Source organism: Astyanax mexicanus, chromosome 16 (assembly GCF_023375975.1).
Source record: "Astyanax mexicanus isolate ESR-SI-001 chromosome 16, AstMex3_surface, whole genome shotgun sequence".
Lineage (NCBI taxonomy): Eukaryota > Metazoa > Chordata > Actinopteri > Characiformes > Acestrorhamphidae > Astyanax > Astyanax mexicanus.
The window spans coordinates 28384559-28401363 of record NC_064423.1 but is presented as its reverse complement, the minus strand read 5'-3'; the positions used below and the strand labels follow the sequence as shown (position 1 = coordinate 28401363).

Genomic DNA, 16805 nt, shown 5'->3' with positions numbered 1-16805 from the left:
AGTTATCAAACAATTCCCAACAGTTTCTGCATTAGGATGTATAAGAGAATAACAAATCTAGGGTTTTGGATGATCATTAATAAAGGACTAATATTTTAAAAACAGCGACTACAGAACTAGCTATGTAAATAAAAAATTATTGCAAATAAATTCATGCAAATTCAAATATTTGTCCGAAAGCTGCAGGTTTTCATTAATTTTACCACTATTTGCTTTGCATGAATTGCATGAATTAAATAGCTTACATGTATTTATGTTTTGCTTAAACAAATGACAAAACTACAAAAACTAATGTTTAATAAAATATAATAATATTTTTTAAACATGTTTAATGTCCAAACAAACAATAAAAGCAGAATATAACTTATTGAGACTTAAAAGTGTATTACTGTAAATTATATAGTGATTCCCAACCTCTAGAAGTGAACTAATAAAGTTACTTTTTTGTCAATTAAAATGATATACTTTGGTTTATTTTTCTTAGATAAAAGAAGTTTGTTCTTATTTACAGTACTGAACTACTAACTGAAACCACATATTGACTTTGTTGTATCTATCTGTCTATATTTCTATTAATACATCATGAAATATTTATGACAGTATATAAAAAAAGTATAGAACTGGATGTAAAGTATGTGTATATGTGTGTGTGTGTGTGCATGCGTGCATGTTTTACACTGCTAGGGATCAAATGGTGTGCTGAAGGAATCCCCTTCTGAAAGCAGGGCAGTCCATTAGAAACACATATTCAAATCTAATAGACATCAAAGCGCACGTGTCTATATGTGAGCATGTGCCTCATACTGTATGTGTGTATATGTACGTGTGCGCATGTGGCCTGCTGTTGTGATAAAGCCCTCTGCATAGGCAGGCTTGGAGCAGATGGATGGGGGGGGTGCGCCCCCCTCCCAGCAGTGGGGCCTGTATTCCCCGTTGAGCCGCTCGGGCCTTGCCAAAGCCTGGATTTTCATGTAAAACTGGCCTGCCTACAATAACCCTGCGCTTTGGGCTGCGTCCCAGCCAGGAGCGCCCGCGCTGCCAGGTCCAGCGCTCAGCAGTAACAAGGCAGATGGCTGGGGCTCAGCACGGCAGGCAAAGAAATAAATAACACAATGCAAAAGGAGGGAACGCTGCCTCTGCCGGCCAGCTGGAGCGCGCACGGACCGTGGGGCTAGTTTACAAGCCGGGACCTGGGGGGGCTTACGCGCTTGCGCAATGGCTGGCACCTCAGCAGCCGGGACAAACCTCGGGTCCAGGACAGGTAGTCCAGGATGTCCATGTGTTAAGTGTTCACACACCTGCTGTTTCACAAACAGCACTGCAGCTCAAACTGTGTTCTAGGGAATTTGTGCGATTCTTCCGGGTAGAATTTAAACAGCTACAGTGAATCAGGGAGAACTGTGGAAACTGTGGAAAACAGAAATGACCTCATAAGCTTATTACAGAGCAACAACACTCACCTCTAATGATGGTCAGCTTGGCCTGGACGCTGACCTCGCCCTCGCTGTTCTCCGCCACACACTCGTAGATGTTCTCATCCCGAGGGGCCCGCAGAGGCTGGATGCGGAGGACGGCTCCGGCACCTTCGTCAAACTCTATGGTCTGTGGAATAAAGAGTTTATGGTCAGACTGGGATAACTGGGAAAATAACCCAGAAAAAGTTGACCCCAAAAGGCCAAAGAAAACTGTAGCAAACTAATTTAGACTGGGTTGGAGATGCACAGTCATAGAGACACTTATCTGAATGATAAATTTAATGATGCAAAAAATTTGATTACATTAACAAATCAAATCAAATCAAATCAAATTTATTTGTATAGCGCTTTTTACAACTGGTGTTGGCACAAAGCAGCTTTACAGAAACATGATTACAGGACAAAGAATCAGGTAAAAACATTAAACATACAAAATACAGAATACAGAACCCCCAGTGAGCGCTATTTAATTTATTAAGGGTAAGGTTTCTGCCAAAAATTAACTAATTTACTCTATCTCTGTTTCTCTAAAGTTATCATAGCTCAGTACAACTCACAACACAACACAAATGTTCTCTGTTGGTTTGGACAGTAAAATAAAATGACTATATTTGTGCTACAGTCCAGAAATCTGAGACCTATACCTAACTACACCTATTTTATGCTTTTTCTATGCCAGATCTTCTGAAAATCTTAAGTCAAAAACTACTGCCATATGGTCACAACGAAGAGTAAAAGTAACTTATATTAGAACATTTTCCCCTGTTTACATCCTAATACAACACTAGTTGTGTTGAGTACTACCCTCACCATGTTTATTGGGGTAATAACCCTTTTGACCATGAACTGCTCTCTAGTGGCATCATCTATTGCTTAACATCAAATGCAACTTAAAAGATGCACATGTATGCATGCTGGCAGTGATGGCTATGGGGTGTATTCATTTTTGTATCTTAACGAAGTATAATATAAATGAACCTTAACACTCTTTACAGCAGCAGCTAATATGTGGAGTTAGTTAGTACCAACATTATTTACAAGATTTTAACAATGACTAGGGCTACATATACTCATTTATTTTACATTAATATCCTGCTGAATTCTTCTCATCATTAAAATCATGCACCAGAGCATGCATTGTGAGGCAGAGTTAATTAGATTTTATTTTGCGCTAATACATCTGATGTTCTCTCTAACCAAACACCCGAGAGAATCAATAGTGGATGATGCAGGGACGTGCCGCCTTTGTCAGCCAGTGGCTAACACCAAGAGTTCTTTTTTAACTGCTAGTTTGCAAGGCGATGCTAATGAGAAGCAGTGCAGCGAGCGCGCACTGGCCTACGAGTGTGGAGATCAATATCAAAGTAAAGGCTGGAAGGGAAATCAAATTAATTCGAGCCCCCTCATAAAGCCACTTTTAAATGAAAGGAAGATGATAATTTGAGCCTGGGTTTTGCTGCACCCTTGGGTTTGCACCACACAGCGAAGGAGAACAGACGAGGCTGGGTGATCTGCTAGCACACTAGCATGCTTTTTTTTCCCCTCTTTTGGGGCATTATTGAGTCAGGTTTTCCATCTTTCTTCAACGTTGATGGCATGGTTAGCACCGAGCTAGTTTTAATTAAGGCTTGCTGAGCATCAATCAAGGCTCTACAGCTGCCATCTGCGCTCTGACAGAGGAACACAGCAAACAAACATCATAAATATGGCACAGCTTGTCACTGCAAACCGCAGTCGCTAGTCAGGAAGTGGCTCAATGTATAGGATTAGACTGTTTTGTGCTATAGAAGTGGTTTGGCTAGAGATGATTCAGACAATGGCAGATGTAGAGTCCTAGCAATCAGATAATACATGTTTAAAACAACATTTATTTTGTGCGGCAGAAAGCAGTACTGAACAATAAAAAAAACTGAAAAATAATTTCCTAATGCTAGGTTCATAATTCTGAGATTGCTGTAGGAAAATAACATTTTTGATTACCGTATTTTTCGGACTATAAGGCGCACCGTATTATAAGACGCACTATCAAAGAACGCCTATTTTCTGCTATTTTTCCATACATAGGGCGCATCGCATTATAAGGCGCGTTAAGTGACACTAGAAAGGGTGCCTATATCAAAGTGAACAGGGGTGGCGCCATGTTTCCCTTCCCCCACCGGGGGTGGTCGCTTGCCAGTGGAGCGTCTCAGTATATATAAATCTAGCTCTTTCAAAGTCAAACGAGTGCTGGATATTAATCTACACAGATTCCTCTCCTGAAAACTGTTTATTTGGGTGAGTAACGTGCTTCAGTTTATTTACAGTAAGCTTAGATTTCCAGATGTCCACTAAGGCTTGCTGCACCAGCGTTAGCATAGCTATCCGCTAGCACGCTAGCTAGTCACCTAAACTAGTAAAGTTAACCCAAACTTAAACGACAGCGTTACACTGAGTAATCCTGCGTGTTCTGGTAAGACAGTGAGATATTAGCTAGCGATTCGTCCCCCGTAGCTTGTTTTAACACTGTAAACAAGCAGATTACAGGCTGATAAAACTCACCTCTGAGAGCGTTAGCGCTTAGCATCTAGCTAATGCTAGCCAGGCAAAGCAGCACAGACTTACAGGCCGATAACTCACCTCTGAACGGTGAACGCTTAGCGATTAGCATCTAACTCTAATAATACTGCTCCAGCAGTATTAAAAGTGCTAAATTTAGAAAATACTGATCTCTGAACAGTGAAAAAGCTAGCTAGCTAAGCAGTTAGCATCTAGCTAATGCTATTGCTGCTCTGCACGGAGTGTGTGTTTACTGCTCCTTACACCTGACGGGTAAAATTTAGATAATACTGATCTCTGAACAGTGAATAAGCTAGCTAATGCTATTTGCTGCTCCAGCCTCGGAGCTGCACGGCTCTGGACTCTGTATAGCACTGAAACTCTGTATAACGCTGCACGGAGTGTGTGTTTACTGCTCCTTACAACCTGACGAGTAAAATTTAGATAATACTGATCTCAGTGAATAAGCTAGCTAGCTTAGCGGTTAGCATCTAGCTAATGCTATTGCTGCTCAGCCTCGGAGCTGCACGGCTCTGGACTCTGTATAGCACTGAAACTCTCTATAACGCTGCACGGAGTGTGTGTTTACTGCTCCTTACAACCTGACGAGTAAAATCCATACAAAAGGCGCACCGTATTATAAGACGCACTGTCAATTTTTGTGAAAATTAAAAGTTTTTAAGTGCGCCTTATAGTCCGAAAAATACGGTACTTAAATAAACACATCTAAGGCTTAGACAATATATTTTGGAAGTTTTGTATGAATCTTGTAACAAACATTAGCAAATACTTTTTTTTGTTACAGCTAATCTTACAGTAAAGGCCCATTCTGATACATTTCCATTTCTATCACTTCATACATCATATCAACAGCTAGTGATATTAAGACTTGTATACATATATCCAGAAGACCTGCATGATGTTTTTGCCTCTGAAACTGGCCCATTTGTAAACCAATGAACAACTGAGGATTTAACTGTACACTTCTAACTAATGTTGGTTCTAATCTAATATGGTAGTCCTTCAGCTCAGCTTCTGAAGCACTATCCAATGAGAGGCTGTATCTACCTGACTGGGAAAAAAAATCTATTGGGTAAAATAGAACAACAGCCACATGGCAACACAAAAAATATATAATAAATGCCTGTGTGAGCACCCCAACAGTTGGAGCAGTCCAACAGGAGGCTCAAATGTTGATGATATATTCACAAAACAAGTGCAACAGGCAAAATAGACCTAAATACAGCACAAAGCTGAAGTACATTTTCTATCAAGGTTTTTCCCACTCTAATTAAACAGCAGGTCTGTATAACTCTCTATACAGTCTCTCACACAGAGCTAATTTGTGCCAGGAGAAAAAGCTTAAAAGCAGAAAAATCTATTCTACCTTGGTTTTTAGCCTTTTTTATACAAATTTGAGCACAGAACATTCTCTCACTGTGCAACAAAATAGTACACTCAGTTCTGATTTGGCAACACAAACAATGCACAAGTTAACATTGTGACCTCGGCAAAATCTGTGTTTTGCTCATTGGCACAAAAAAAAAATAAATTACAAAAAATAAATAAAATAAAAAGCGAGACAGAACATTAACAAAACTGTTTTAGTCACCTAATGTGAATGGGAGGCCAAAACACAGAGAAAGGCTTTGTCTGAAAAAAATCATGTGATTTAGTTCCTATTTATTAGACCTTAAATCATTTTAATCTTTGGTATTATTAGTAAAGTGCTTAAAATTGTACAGCTTAATAAACATCTATGGCACTTTTTCTGAGAACCAACTCTGGACTAAATGCTTTAGACAAAAGCTACAAAATACAGATCTCACAGAATATTACAGCACATTCTGTCCACAGCCATGTGATGATAAACGCTCTTCAGTCTTTATTTTGGAGATATTTTTATAGAACGACATTTGATGTCCTTGAGAATGTTACAGCTGTTGATCCGTGCCTCACCTCGATGCGTTGGGAGTTGACTCGCTTGCCTTTCTTGTTCCAAGAGACTCTCGGCTTGGGGTCCCCTGTTGCCTGGCACACGAAGGAGACCACGCCCCCGGAGACGCCAATCATGTCTACTGGAACCTTTGTGAACTTGGGCGGAGCTAGACAACATGAAAAAAATAGGAAAGAGAGAGAGAAAGAGAGAGAGAGAATTAATAATATTCTGTCAGCCAAGGCACCAGAAGCTAAGCTAGTACACTGCAAGGCAGTCGGATCAGCAATAAATTAAACAGCGTAGCTGCAATAAATTAATGGGTGCATGTACCCCCCCTCACACTCAAGTCAAAACAGTTACTGGCAGTGCACTCAAGCATAAGAGCGCTCTGGAAATGAAGTGGGCTTGTGACTTTCTCATCTGGGTAATGGGAGGCTGTTGAGAATGGGTGGTGTAGTGATTGTGGTGGTGGTAGTGGTGGTGGTGATGGTGGTGGTGGGGGTGTTAGTGAGGAGGCTGGACCATCTTGTGTCTGAGAACAGAAATGACTTGTAGAAAAGGGAAGCTCCCATGTATCAACATGGCAGTCCGTAATTACACTACAGACAATCTGCACACCGGCATGCTGACGCCATGAATAATTGAATGGAAAAATGAATAATAAAGTCCCAGTCCTTCTGTCGTGATTTTAATGCCCCATCACCGCACGCATCTGCAAAAACTCACACATGTCCCTCATCTGCTCTAGCAGATGCTAACTAATGCCACCCAGGGCCCATATTTATCAAGGTCTAATGAAAGTCAAGTGCTGATCCGCTGAAGTGCTGAATTTTTTTTACAGTATGTCACGACTAGACATCTGAAAATAGGTCTTCTTCTTTATACTTGATTTAAACAACAAAAGAAAGGAAAAAAATGATTAAAAAAAATTAATTTAAGATTTTTCTACTCGTCCCACAATTTTAGTCTTAAGTTTGCAAACTTGCACTTCCCTGCAAAATATGTCAAATTTTCATAATGAGAGGATAAACAGAAAATGTTACACTAAAAGCTAAGATGACTCATGTAAGTTTGCCATTTTGGAGATGTTTTTTTTTTTGTCCAACATCAAGAACACTTGAAAACAATGTATTTAACTTGGTAAAATATCTATTTTTCTACTTTCTACAGTATGATTATACAGTATGATCATATTAACCTTTCCAGTAAAAACTGGCTAATGCATCATCATGTAGGGCTTCTGTAAAGTTGTGTGCATTGTCTTGAAATGAACTACACATTAAATACATTGTGAAACTGTGAAAAAGTTTTTTATTGCACAAATTGTATTTGACTCGCTCTAAGGACTGACTAGAGAAATATAAAAAATGTGACAAAACCAACCAACACACAATACATAGCATACATGAAGACGTGAATTCTGATAGTTCTGTGCAATAGAACCTTAAATCAATCGAAAGAAAAATCTAACATTTTACCTCCATTATGTTTTAATGAATGAATGATTTTGACTGAATTGATTTTTTTTTATATTGGTTGATGTAGCGTTTTAAACAGTTTATGAACAAAGAGTGGGGAATATAATTTTTTTTTTAAGTATGACCATAATTAAATATAAATAAAAAAAAGCAATATTTTAAAGAATAAGCCAATTAGAGACTCTAAATATCAATATATTTACTTTTTGACTAATTGTCCAGCACTCAGAGGCACTAAAACAGGACAGACTGAACAGTAGCTACCTATATTTCACCAACTGATGCTCTATTACACACAAAAGGACATAGAAAAACATACTGGTCCATCATTACAACCCTTTCCCGGGTCTGCTTCACACCTTCATTCTATTCAGCATCACAGAGGCTTGACAAACCCTCTGAATGCCCATATCTCTGCTCACTCTTTCTCCTGTAGCTGCCTCTGCCTTCAGCTTACCTTTTCTGCTTCTGCTGGGCAGAAGGTCAACCTAAACACAACAAGGCATGAGAGGGAGCTCTCTCAGTGAACTTGTTAAAATCCAGAAAGTGCACAGATACGATGAGATGATCAAACGGCCGAGCAAGCACATCAGATTAATTATTAAGAGTCCGTGGGCTGAGCCGGCTCCACGGGTAGAGATAAACACACATGAAGGCGAGTTCCTGCATTTATTAGGGACAAGGAGAGACGAGGGGAGAGAGATGGAGGAGAAGCCCGAGGATAATTCACGCTTTTTTCACTAGTTTAACTTCCAGCGCACACTCCCCGAGCACACCGGCATAAACACACGAAAGAGTGCGTACATTTCAAGCGTTGTGAGTCATAATTCTTATAACGGAAAGGATCAAACATGACCACGTCACTCTTTGATGTCGTAGCGGTACGAGGCTTTACAGCGCTGCTGCCTCCTATGGGTATTAAGGATCATAGGCAGAAGGCAGTACAGCAGTATATACTAATAACAGGATGTCAAGCTTTAGAACACAATCATAAAATGAGGGGAAGTGAAATTCAGTAAAAAGCAATTAGCCCCACTAATGTGTGAGGTGTGTGAGCGTTGTAGAGTTAACTGCAGCTTCCTGTGGTTCAGGGATGGACGATACGGCTAAAAACCATATCATAATACTTATAATTCAATAGTGAAAATCATAAACCATTAATATTTGCTTTTTCTAAAGCAAATTTAGTCTTAGATGAGCATTGGCTCTTTGTTTCTTCTCGTTATGCTCTTCAGTTATTCACAACAACCTACATACAATTATTAAAGTATATATAGACAGAAATGTAACACCACATACAATTTAATTTCAATACCATACAATAATAATAATAATATAATTAAAAAATGCTTATGAAAATACACTAATTTTTCCATTTTCAGTTTATTTGAAAGTGCTTTATAGTGTCACAATCTAAAAACAACTAGTTATGAGTTTAACTAGTTAGCCTTTAGCTTCCACATTAGCCAAAAGCTGCTGTTAGCCTTAATATTTTACATTGGAGTTATCATAAGTCTTTGCTGTTGAAACAATCCAGACTGAAGAACAGGAACCGCTTGTTTTATTGAATTTACCTCACATATACATTAGTACTACTAAGTAATGTTGGTTACATTACTATAAACAAAAATTATATCCAATTTAAGTCAAAGTAATTTTTTACACAATGCTATCACAACTTTCAAACTGCATTATGGCAACATTGCTGGACAGCTCAAAGCGATCTACCATTCAGTTATATTAGCTACAGACTCCCACACTGCTAGCATAATGCTAAATGATAAGGGAGATGGAGGGTCATTACACCCACCCACCCACAGACAGTGAAGACAATTATGCTCTCTTACAGAAGCCTCTGGCATCGCCTAGGATCATGCTGAAGACAGCTACGGTAATGTTTTGTAGTATTTCAGTAATAATCTCCCACCGAAAGCTAGCATTAGCCGTTGGGGATCGCTGCCTGGGAGTTCAAGGCAGTGGAGGCGTGAAACAGAGAACGAGGGAAGGTGAGAGATGGGTGAAGGATGAAAAATACAACACAGGGCAGAGAAAAGAAAGAAACAAGCTGGTTTGTATTCTATAGGTTAAGTTCTACGGCTTAGCCGGTGTATCTGTGTGGGCTTTGCCTGAGGCCACGCTTTAGCCCCAGCGGAGTCAATGTCCAGCGCTGCCATTCTACTATTTTAGCACCCACTTACTAAACTAGCAGAGAAGCTCACTCTGGGCGAGCAAAAATGCTCAGAGCTGAGAGTTCACTATAGATTTTCTGACACTTGTTTCTGATGAAAGTGTATGAATGTGTGTGTGTGTGTGTGTGTGTGTGTGTGTGTGTGTGTGTGTGTGTAAAAGAGAATCTCCTGACAGGCCAGGATCCTTCAGCAGACGAGAAGAAGTGACAGAGCCACGTCTGTACGATTAACCTTTGCGCTGGCTGCCGGGCTCAGAGATGGAGTACTTCCAGTCACTAGCTTTTCATACAATTCTCCACAGCAATAGAAACAGTGGACAGGCTCACATATACACTACTATAGTCACAGTTATCACCAGTCATTAGAAATACATGATACAACATTGTATGCAAACTGAATTTAAATCTAATAAACATATAAATTGTCTTTGTTTATTAAATACACTAAAATTAAAGAGTGCTTTAGTTAGAACCAGTTTATTTTAAACTACAGTATTTTTTAATGAAAGGTTTCAGTTAATTTCTAATTTGACATAAGCTGATTCTAAATGCATACATTTCTATACTGTATTTGGTAGTACTAAAATGTTCCATACATTTCTATGGTGGTGTCAGCATATACTAACAGCTAACATACACTCCTGTATTGGTATCTGCTGATACTAGAAGTTTTCATATATTTTTCATTAAAGTAACAATCTATATTTATTTTTCAAAATTATGTCTACATAGGTATTAACCCTTAATAAAAAAAATCTTATTTTTATATATACCTAAAAGTTTAATTATATTTCTAAAAAGGTATTGATCAAGGATTACATTTTCAATACATTTATATATAGGCATCACTCAATACTAATAAAAATATATATAATAAAATACTAATAATTAAATTACCAATAGGTTTCTATACCGAACCTAACATTCTATCAACATTAAAGTTTTCTGAATTTTTTCACTATGGAATTTGCTAAAGTTCCAATATCAGTATTAATCTATGGTTATCAGTTTCAATATTGATACTAACATTGTTTTTTTTTTTTTTTTCAATTTGTTTCCCATTTTCTTCCCAATTTACACGGCCAATTACCCAACCCTCTCATTAGGACTCCCCCTTTCACTAGTGATGCCACAGAGACGCCCTGTGCTGTGGACCTCACACTTTTCGATGATGAGAGAGAGCGCCATCTACCCACCCAAAGAGAGCAAGGCCAATTGTGCTCTCGCAGGGCTCCGGTAGCCGAGGGCAAGCTACATGAACCGGATTCGAACAGGTAATCTAATCATAGTGGCAGCGCTAAGCCATGGACCACTCAGAGTACATTATACCAAATGTTTGAAAATCTTTATAGTATTAGATATAAGAAGAAAGTAAAATAAAGACAGCTGACTTCATAGATAGATTATGGTAGTAATGTTAGATTAAAAAAAAAACAGCGTCAAACCCAATTAGCAATTAGCAATCCTCTAACCACTTAGTAAACAAATGTGTTAAACCTGATACACACCTGATGTTTTATCTTGCGTACGTTTTCATCCCGCATGTTACTGGATCCTGAATTACGAGGATGTTCTATACTGAGCTGTACGGCTTATCTGGCGAATCATCATATAATTAGTATGAATATCTTTATAATCAGTCCACAGTAATCAGAACTGGTCTGGATGGACGGAGCATTCAAAGGTGATGGGGATTACTGCGGGAACGAACCGGCTTATACTTCATCTCTCCCCAAATGACATCTGAGAGCCTGACCTTACTTTACCCGTCCATTCTCTCGTCTATCTACCTTTCTGACATTTACAGAGTTCTTACGACACTGGGCTTCAGGAGTCTGACAGCCGAGCAGAAGATGAACGAGTGACAAGAGGGCGAGAGAGTGAGGGAGTTAGTGATAGCGAGAGAGAATTCAACTGTATTGTAGAAAAGCTGATTTTAATGCTGCTTCGGAAGATTAATAAATGGAACTGAGGTCATTCCTCTACTTAACAGCCCTATTTACTATAAGTAAAACTGCGGCTAGGTGATACTGTTAAAAAAAATAATAATAATAAATAAAATCTTGATATTCTTTAACTATAAAAGCTATTCTTGATTCATTTTTTTAGGTCATATAAAAATTGAAAAAAAATTATTTGTAGAAGATTTAAGGGAGTTAAAACAATAGTTTTGTTCAAGCACAATAACACTGGTTATTGAAACCAGTATGAAGACAAAGGTTTAACTCTCAAAAGCAGCTTTTATATTGATTTAGATGCAAAACAACTTCCTTATATTTCAGTTAAGAAAAAGGTGCAACATACTAAAATCACTGCCCCATAAAAGGGTTATTTCCAGGTTGCTTTACATAAGCAGAAGCTTATCTACTGAGGTTATATATGCAGGTTCTATATGTAAAGACGTATAATCTCAAAATCTCAAAAAAGTGCATTAAAACAGTAATCAGACTAATCAAATTGATTCAGTTAAGGTCCCATCACTAGTCAGTGCTGCAACCAAACAGAAAAGACAAACAAAAAGAAACACAGACAAAAACAGAGAGAAGACGTATGTGGTAAACAGTAAGCACAGGGCCATGCCGGGTATAAAGGCAGTCATTTTATTTGTAAATGCATCCTTCTCTCTTTCGGACGGTCCATCTGGCTCTCTTTGATAAGAGCGGAAGTGTGCGCTATCTTTCCACCACCTCCATTTGGTCGGCCTCTCACTGGCGGCTCTAATGGGTGGCTAGGGGTGACACACACAGTTAGATGACTAACACTATAATCAATAGAATCCTTTCGGGGCTGAAAAAAGGCTTCCATTATGAGGGGAATTTGAAAAGTGGAGGCACAAAATGGCAGCCTATCAACACCATTTGCTGTTTTTTCCACCATGAGGTGAATTGAGAAAAAGGCACTTGTCGTCATTCTTCTCCTTCTTTTTTATTTTTAAATAGGCACCTTGTGCAGCACTGATTGAAGCTAATTTGAAGAAGTAGAAACAGAACATTCAGGCACATTACTGGAGTTACACACTCCTTTCCCCTCTTAAACACCCATTTACAGCAGCAGGCAGAATGACAGAGGTGTGAGGCAACGGGAAAGCTAAAATGGAAGAAATACAGAGAATGCAGAGAACACTAAAGCTAACTTCTGATAAAAACAGCAGTGTACAGTACGCTAAAGTTACGCTTTCTAAAATACTGAAGAGAACAGCAATGCTAAGATTTGTTTTCAGACTACAGTCTGAGAAATACTGCAGGGTACACTAACTAATGCTTAGATTTATGGAATATACCATAATATCTTGCAGATAAAACTAGTGAAACCCAGCAGGGTACACTAATGATACAATCTGAGAAACACCTCAGGGCATGGTAACACTACTAATGATGAAATATAGCAAGATATGCTAATGCTAAGATTAGATACTGCAGGCAACACTAATGCAACGGTTCCTGAACTATCACTGGGTATGCTAATGTTTGAATTTCTCAAATACAGCAGATGTCCCTAATGCTCAGAATTCTCACTCTCTCTTTTACTCTTTCTCTGTATCTCGTTCTCTCTCTTCCTTTCTCTCTCAATATTTGTTTCTGTATCTCCCTCTTTTCTCTCTCTCTCAATGTCTCTTTCTGCATCTCTCTCTATCTCTTTCTGTATCTGTATCTCTCTCTCTATATCTTCCCCTCTCTCTGTATCTCACTCTCTCTTTCTCTCTCTCTTTGTTTCTCACTCTCTCTTTTACTCTTTCTTTCTGTATCTTGTTCTCTCTCTTCCTTTCTCTCTCAATATTTGTTTCTGTATCTCCCTCTTTTCTCTCTCTCAATGTCTCTTTCTGCATCTCTCTTTCTATCTCGTCTTGTCTCTCCTTCTGTATCTCTCTCTCTCTCTTTCTGTATCTCACTTTCTCTCAATGTATTGCTATATCTTCCCCTCTCTCTATATCTCACTCTCTCTTCCTCTCTCTCTCTCTCTCTCTCTCTCTCTCTCTCTCTCTCTCAGTTTGTTTCTATATCTCCCTCTCTTCCTAAATGTCTCTTTCTGTATCTCCCCCTCTCTTCTCTCTCTCCCCGTCTCTCTTTCGGTATCTCGCTCTCTTCCTCTCTCTCCCTGTATCTCACCCCCCCATCTCTTTGTTTCTCTCTCTCCCTCTTTCCCTCTCTCAATATCTCTTTCTGTATCTATCTCTCTCTCTTCCTCTTTCTCTGTCTCTCTTTCTGTACCTCACTCTCTCACTCTCTCTCTTTCTGTACCTCACTCACTCTCTCTCTTTTTGTACCTCTCTCTCTCTCTCACAGTATCTCTTAATTTTATTCTCTCTCTCTCTCTCTCACTGCAAACCTCAGTCTTATCTGTTTCTCTTTTTGTATCTCTATATTTTATCTCTATCTCTCTCATGCGCACACGCGCTGCAGCACCTTTGCTCTCAGTGTAACCAAATATAATTTATCAACTCACAACGCTCACCAACACCTGACCATCTCTATGGAAACAAATCTTTCTCTCCTTCTCTCTCTCTCTCTCTCTCTCTCTCTCAGGGATGGGTAATCAACTACAGTGAAGACTTCGCTTAGGAGAAGAAGGAAAAAACAATCAGCTCAGATCTCAGCAGCGAGAACAGGACACTGCAGGTTTTCATCTGGGAAAATCGATGATACACTTCCGCTCTGAATCTGCCCAGCTCCGTCTGTCTGACCGCAGTTTTAATCACAGCTCCGAGACGCTCGCTCACACCGCGCTCGCCGGCTTTCTGACAATTCTATCTGACCACTTCTTCCTCAGCGCCGACTTTAGCACCTTTGCAGATTGTGACTCACACACTCACGGGCAGCAGGATGAAGGTTCTACACAAGAGGGAGCTAAACACACTGATGAAGCTTTAAGATTGTTTCATACGCTGAATTCTTTTTCTTGCACTGATTAAAGCTGTTATTACCCCTGTCACGATAATTACATTCTATCTATTTATCATACAATATATAGATGTGCCCTCAGTAATGACAAATACTACCAATGATGCCCATTAGAGCTGCAACAAATGACTATACATGTACATATAATAGTGACAAGAGTAAATATGAACATCTGCTAATATAAAAGATAAATAAAACTCAAACAAGTAATTTTAGCTTTCAGTTTATGTTGTGTTACTGTTTCTTTTGTAAGAGTGTCTCCTACAGAATTTGGACATAGTCTGCTTGTTTTTTATTAGCAATTTGAATGCTAAAACTTTTAGTGAATTTCATTTTAACATAGTCTGTTTACAATGTGGAGCTTTGGCAATTTTATATATTTAGGATATTTTAGCTTTTTTTATTTCAATTTCAGTGTTTGAATAATTCTTAATATTAAAAGTTCATAGGTCTAATTATTATTCAATTGTGCTATTATATTATCATTAAATCAGTGGAAGCTCTAGCTCACACAATATTTAAATCTTATTATTGTTGAAGGTCATATTGTACGATGCACTACCACTAAATGGGTTTCAGCAGCTCTCTCTACATTTACGTTTAGCGCTGTGGTCAGAAACAGCAGACGACCACTCAAGTTAATTGCGACATCCATCTTCCCCCGCAGTTACATGGGGTCAGTCTCAATGCAGCATCTGTCCCTTAATGTGAACCCACTGGATCATCAAACACAACCTCAGTGAAGGCCAACGCATGGCTCTGCAATCTGACCACGCTCACCGCCTCATTCTTCACAGAGCCCCACTGTGCGACAGGGCCTGTCTCTGCTCCGTAATGATGCCTCTCCTGCTCCTTTTCTTATTCTGAAATCCATATTCCACAGTCTAGAACACGCATGGGAATGGAGAAGTCCATGAGGAACATTGAGGAGTGAAGCTTTAATGAGAGGGAGCCAGGCTAGACTGCTGGAGAACGCTCCCCAACCACCTCCAACACGCCATCTTAACTGCTGTCACTCCTAATACAGCTAAATGACCTCCACTGAGACCGTTCTTTCAGTGCACAGAGACTGCTGGAGCCACCTTAACAGATGTGGAGTAAACAGACTGCAGGCCAAACCTGGTGTGTAGCATGGAGGTATTGTTATTGTGCTGTGGTATCAGATGTGGGGGGCATTTTTGTTATGGTGCCATGAGCTTTAAAAGCCCAAAGTTACGTTAATGAGGTTCTGCAAACCGTGGACTTACTTTTTCTGATTCACACTTTGGTGCACTACTCTAACAGGACAATGCTTGTTCACATACTGCTGTTGTCTCAAGAGCTTGCCTTGAAGTCACAGATACTATACTATACTATGTGGGATGCACACATGGATGGACACATGATCAAAACTCTACTCATACTGAATAATCTGCAGAAACTGAGAGAATATCCAAGCTGCACAGAATGGATGATTGTAGAACACCATTAGGAACCTCTACAACTCCATACAAATCCAATTCTGGAAACTCCCTCTTAAATACTCTATATAATAAAGACCATAAGTCCCATTACTTTTATCTATATAGTGTTTCCTCTATTTCTATTTGTGTTGCGAACTAAATCGGGTCTAAATCTCAACACATTCATTCTTAACACACTTTTTTCTTTACAGCGCTCTGTCAGCTCTGGCGTCTGCAGACACTTCTAAGGGTTAACAGGGTGTACAGTTTGAAAGTGGCTGTCTGAAAGGAAAAATCTGGTGTCATGTGAAAGCGTCCTGAGGGAAAGGGCAGAGCTGGACAGGGTCTGCTTGAATGGACACCTGCAGACTTTCGCTGAGGGCCCTGAAAGCCAGTTTTGGCACTTAAACAAAAAGATCAGTGAGTAGACTGAAATAAGGGATTTGGAGAGAGAAAAACAGCTCTTTTCTTTTCTGGGTGGGTTTCATCTGCGACTCATTAACTGATATTAGTGCATAATGACAATTACTGTTTCTGATAATAGTGGCGGTGAAAGCGTTCACAATTCCAGATGAATTAATTAAGCTGAAGTCTGGGAGAGATAAAAACCCAATACAGTGAGATGCAAAACAGTGAAAGCACGTCCTGACAGCTCTCCCAAAAAATGCTAATCAACTTCAAAATAACACACTAAGCTGATTCATAAAATGTCACGATAGCTAAATCAGCAAAATATTGATAAATAATTCCTCATTAATGCTTTTCATCATGTAAGATACAGTTCTGAAATGCTCGCAAGTTATCTTTCTTCATTTTTAACCCTTTCAGACATGCACAGCAATATAAAAGA

The 16805-nt window shown here is 39.2% G+C and overlaps 1 protein-coding gene across 15 annotated transcripts in view; it reads right to left on the bottom strand.

The window, feature by feature from the left end:
* The window catches only part of ptprsa (protein tyrosine phosphatase receptor type Sa), a 310811-nt gene that overhangs the window by 142019 nt on the left and 151987 nt on the right, over window positions 1-16805 (bottom strand). For all 15 annotated transcript variants that reach the window (XR_007424918.1, XM_022669860.2, XM_022669866.2 and 12 more), the window contains 2 exons: window positions 5970-6115; window positions 1461-1602 (listed from right to left, as the gene is read on the bottom strand). Coding sequence is in view for 14 of the 15 variants with exons in the window: in XM_022669860.2 (XP_022525581.2) it covers window positions 1461-1602; window positions 5970-6115 (288 nt within the window). In the remaining variant the exon portion in view is untranslated. The remainder of the gene's footprint in view (window positions 1-1460; window positions 1603-5969; window positions 6116-16805) is intronic.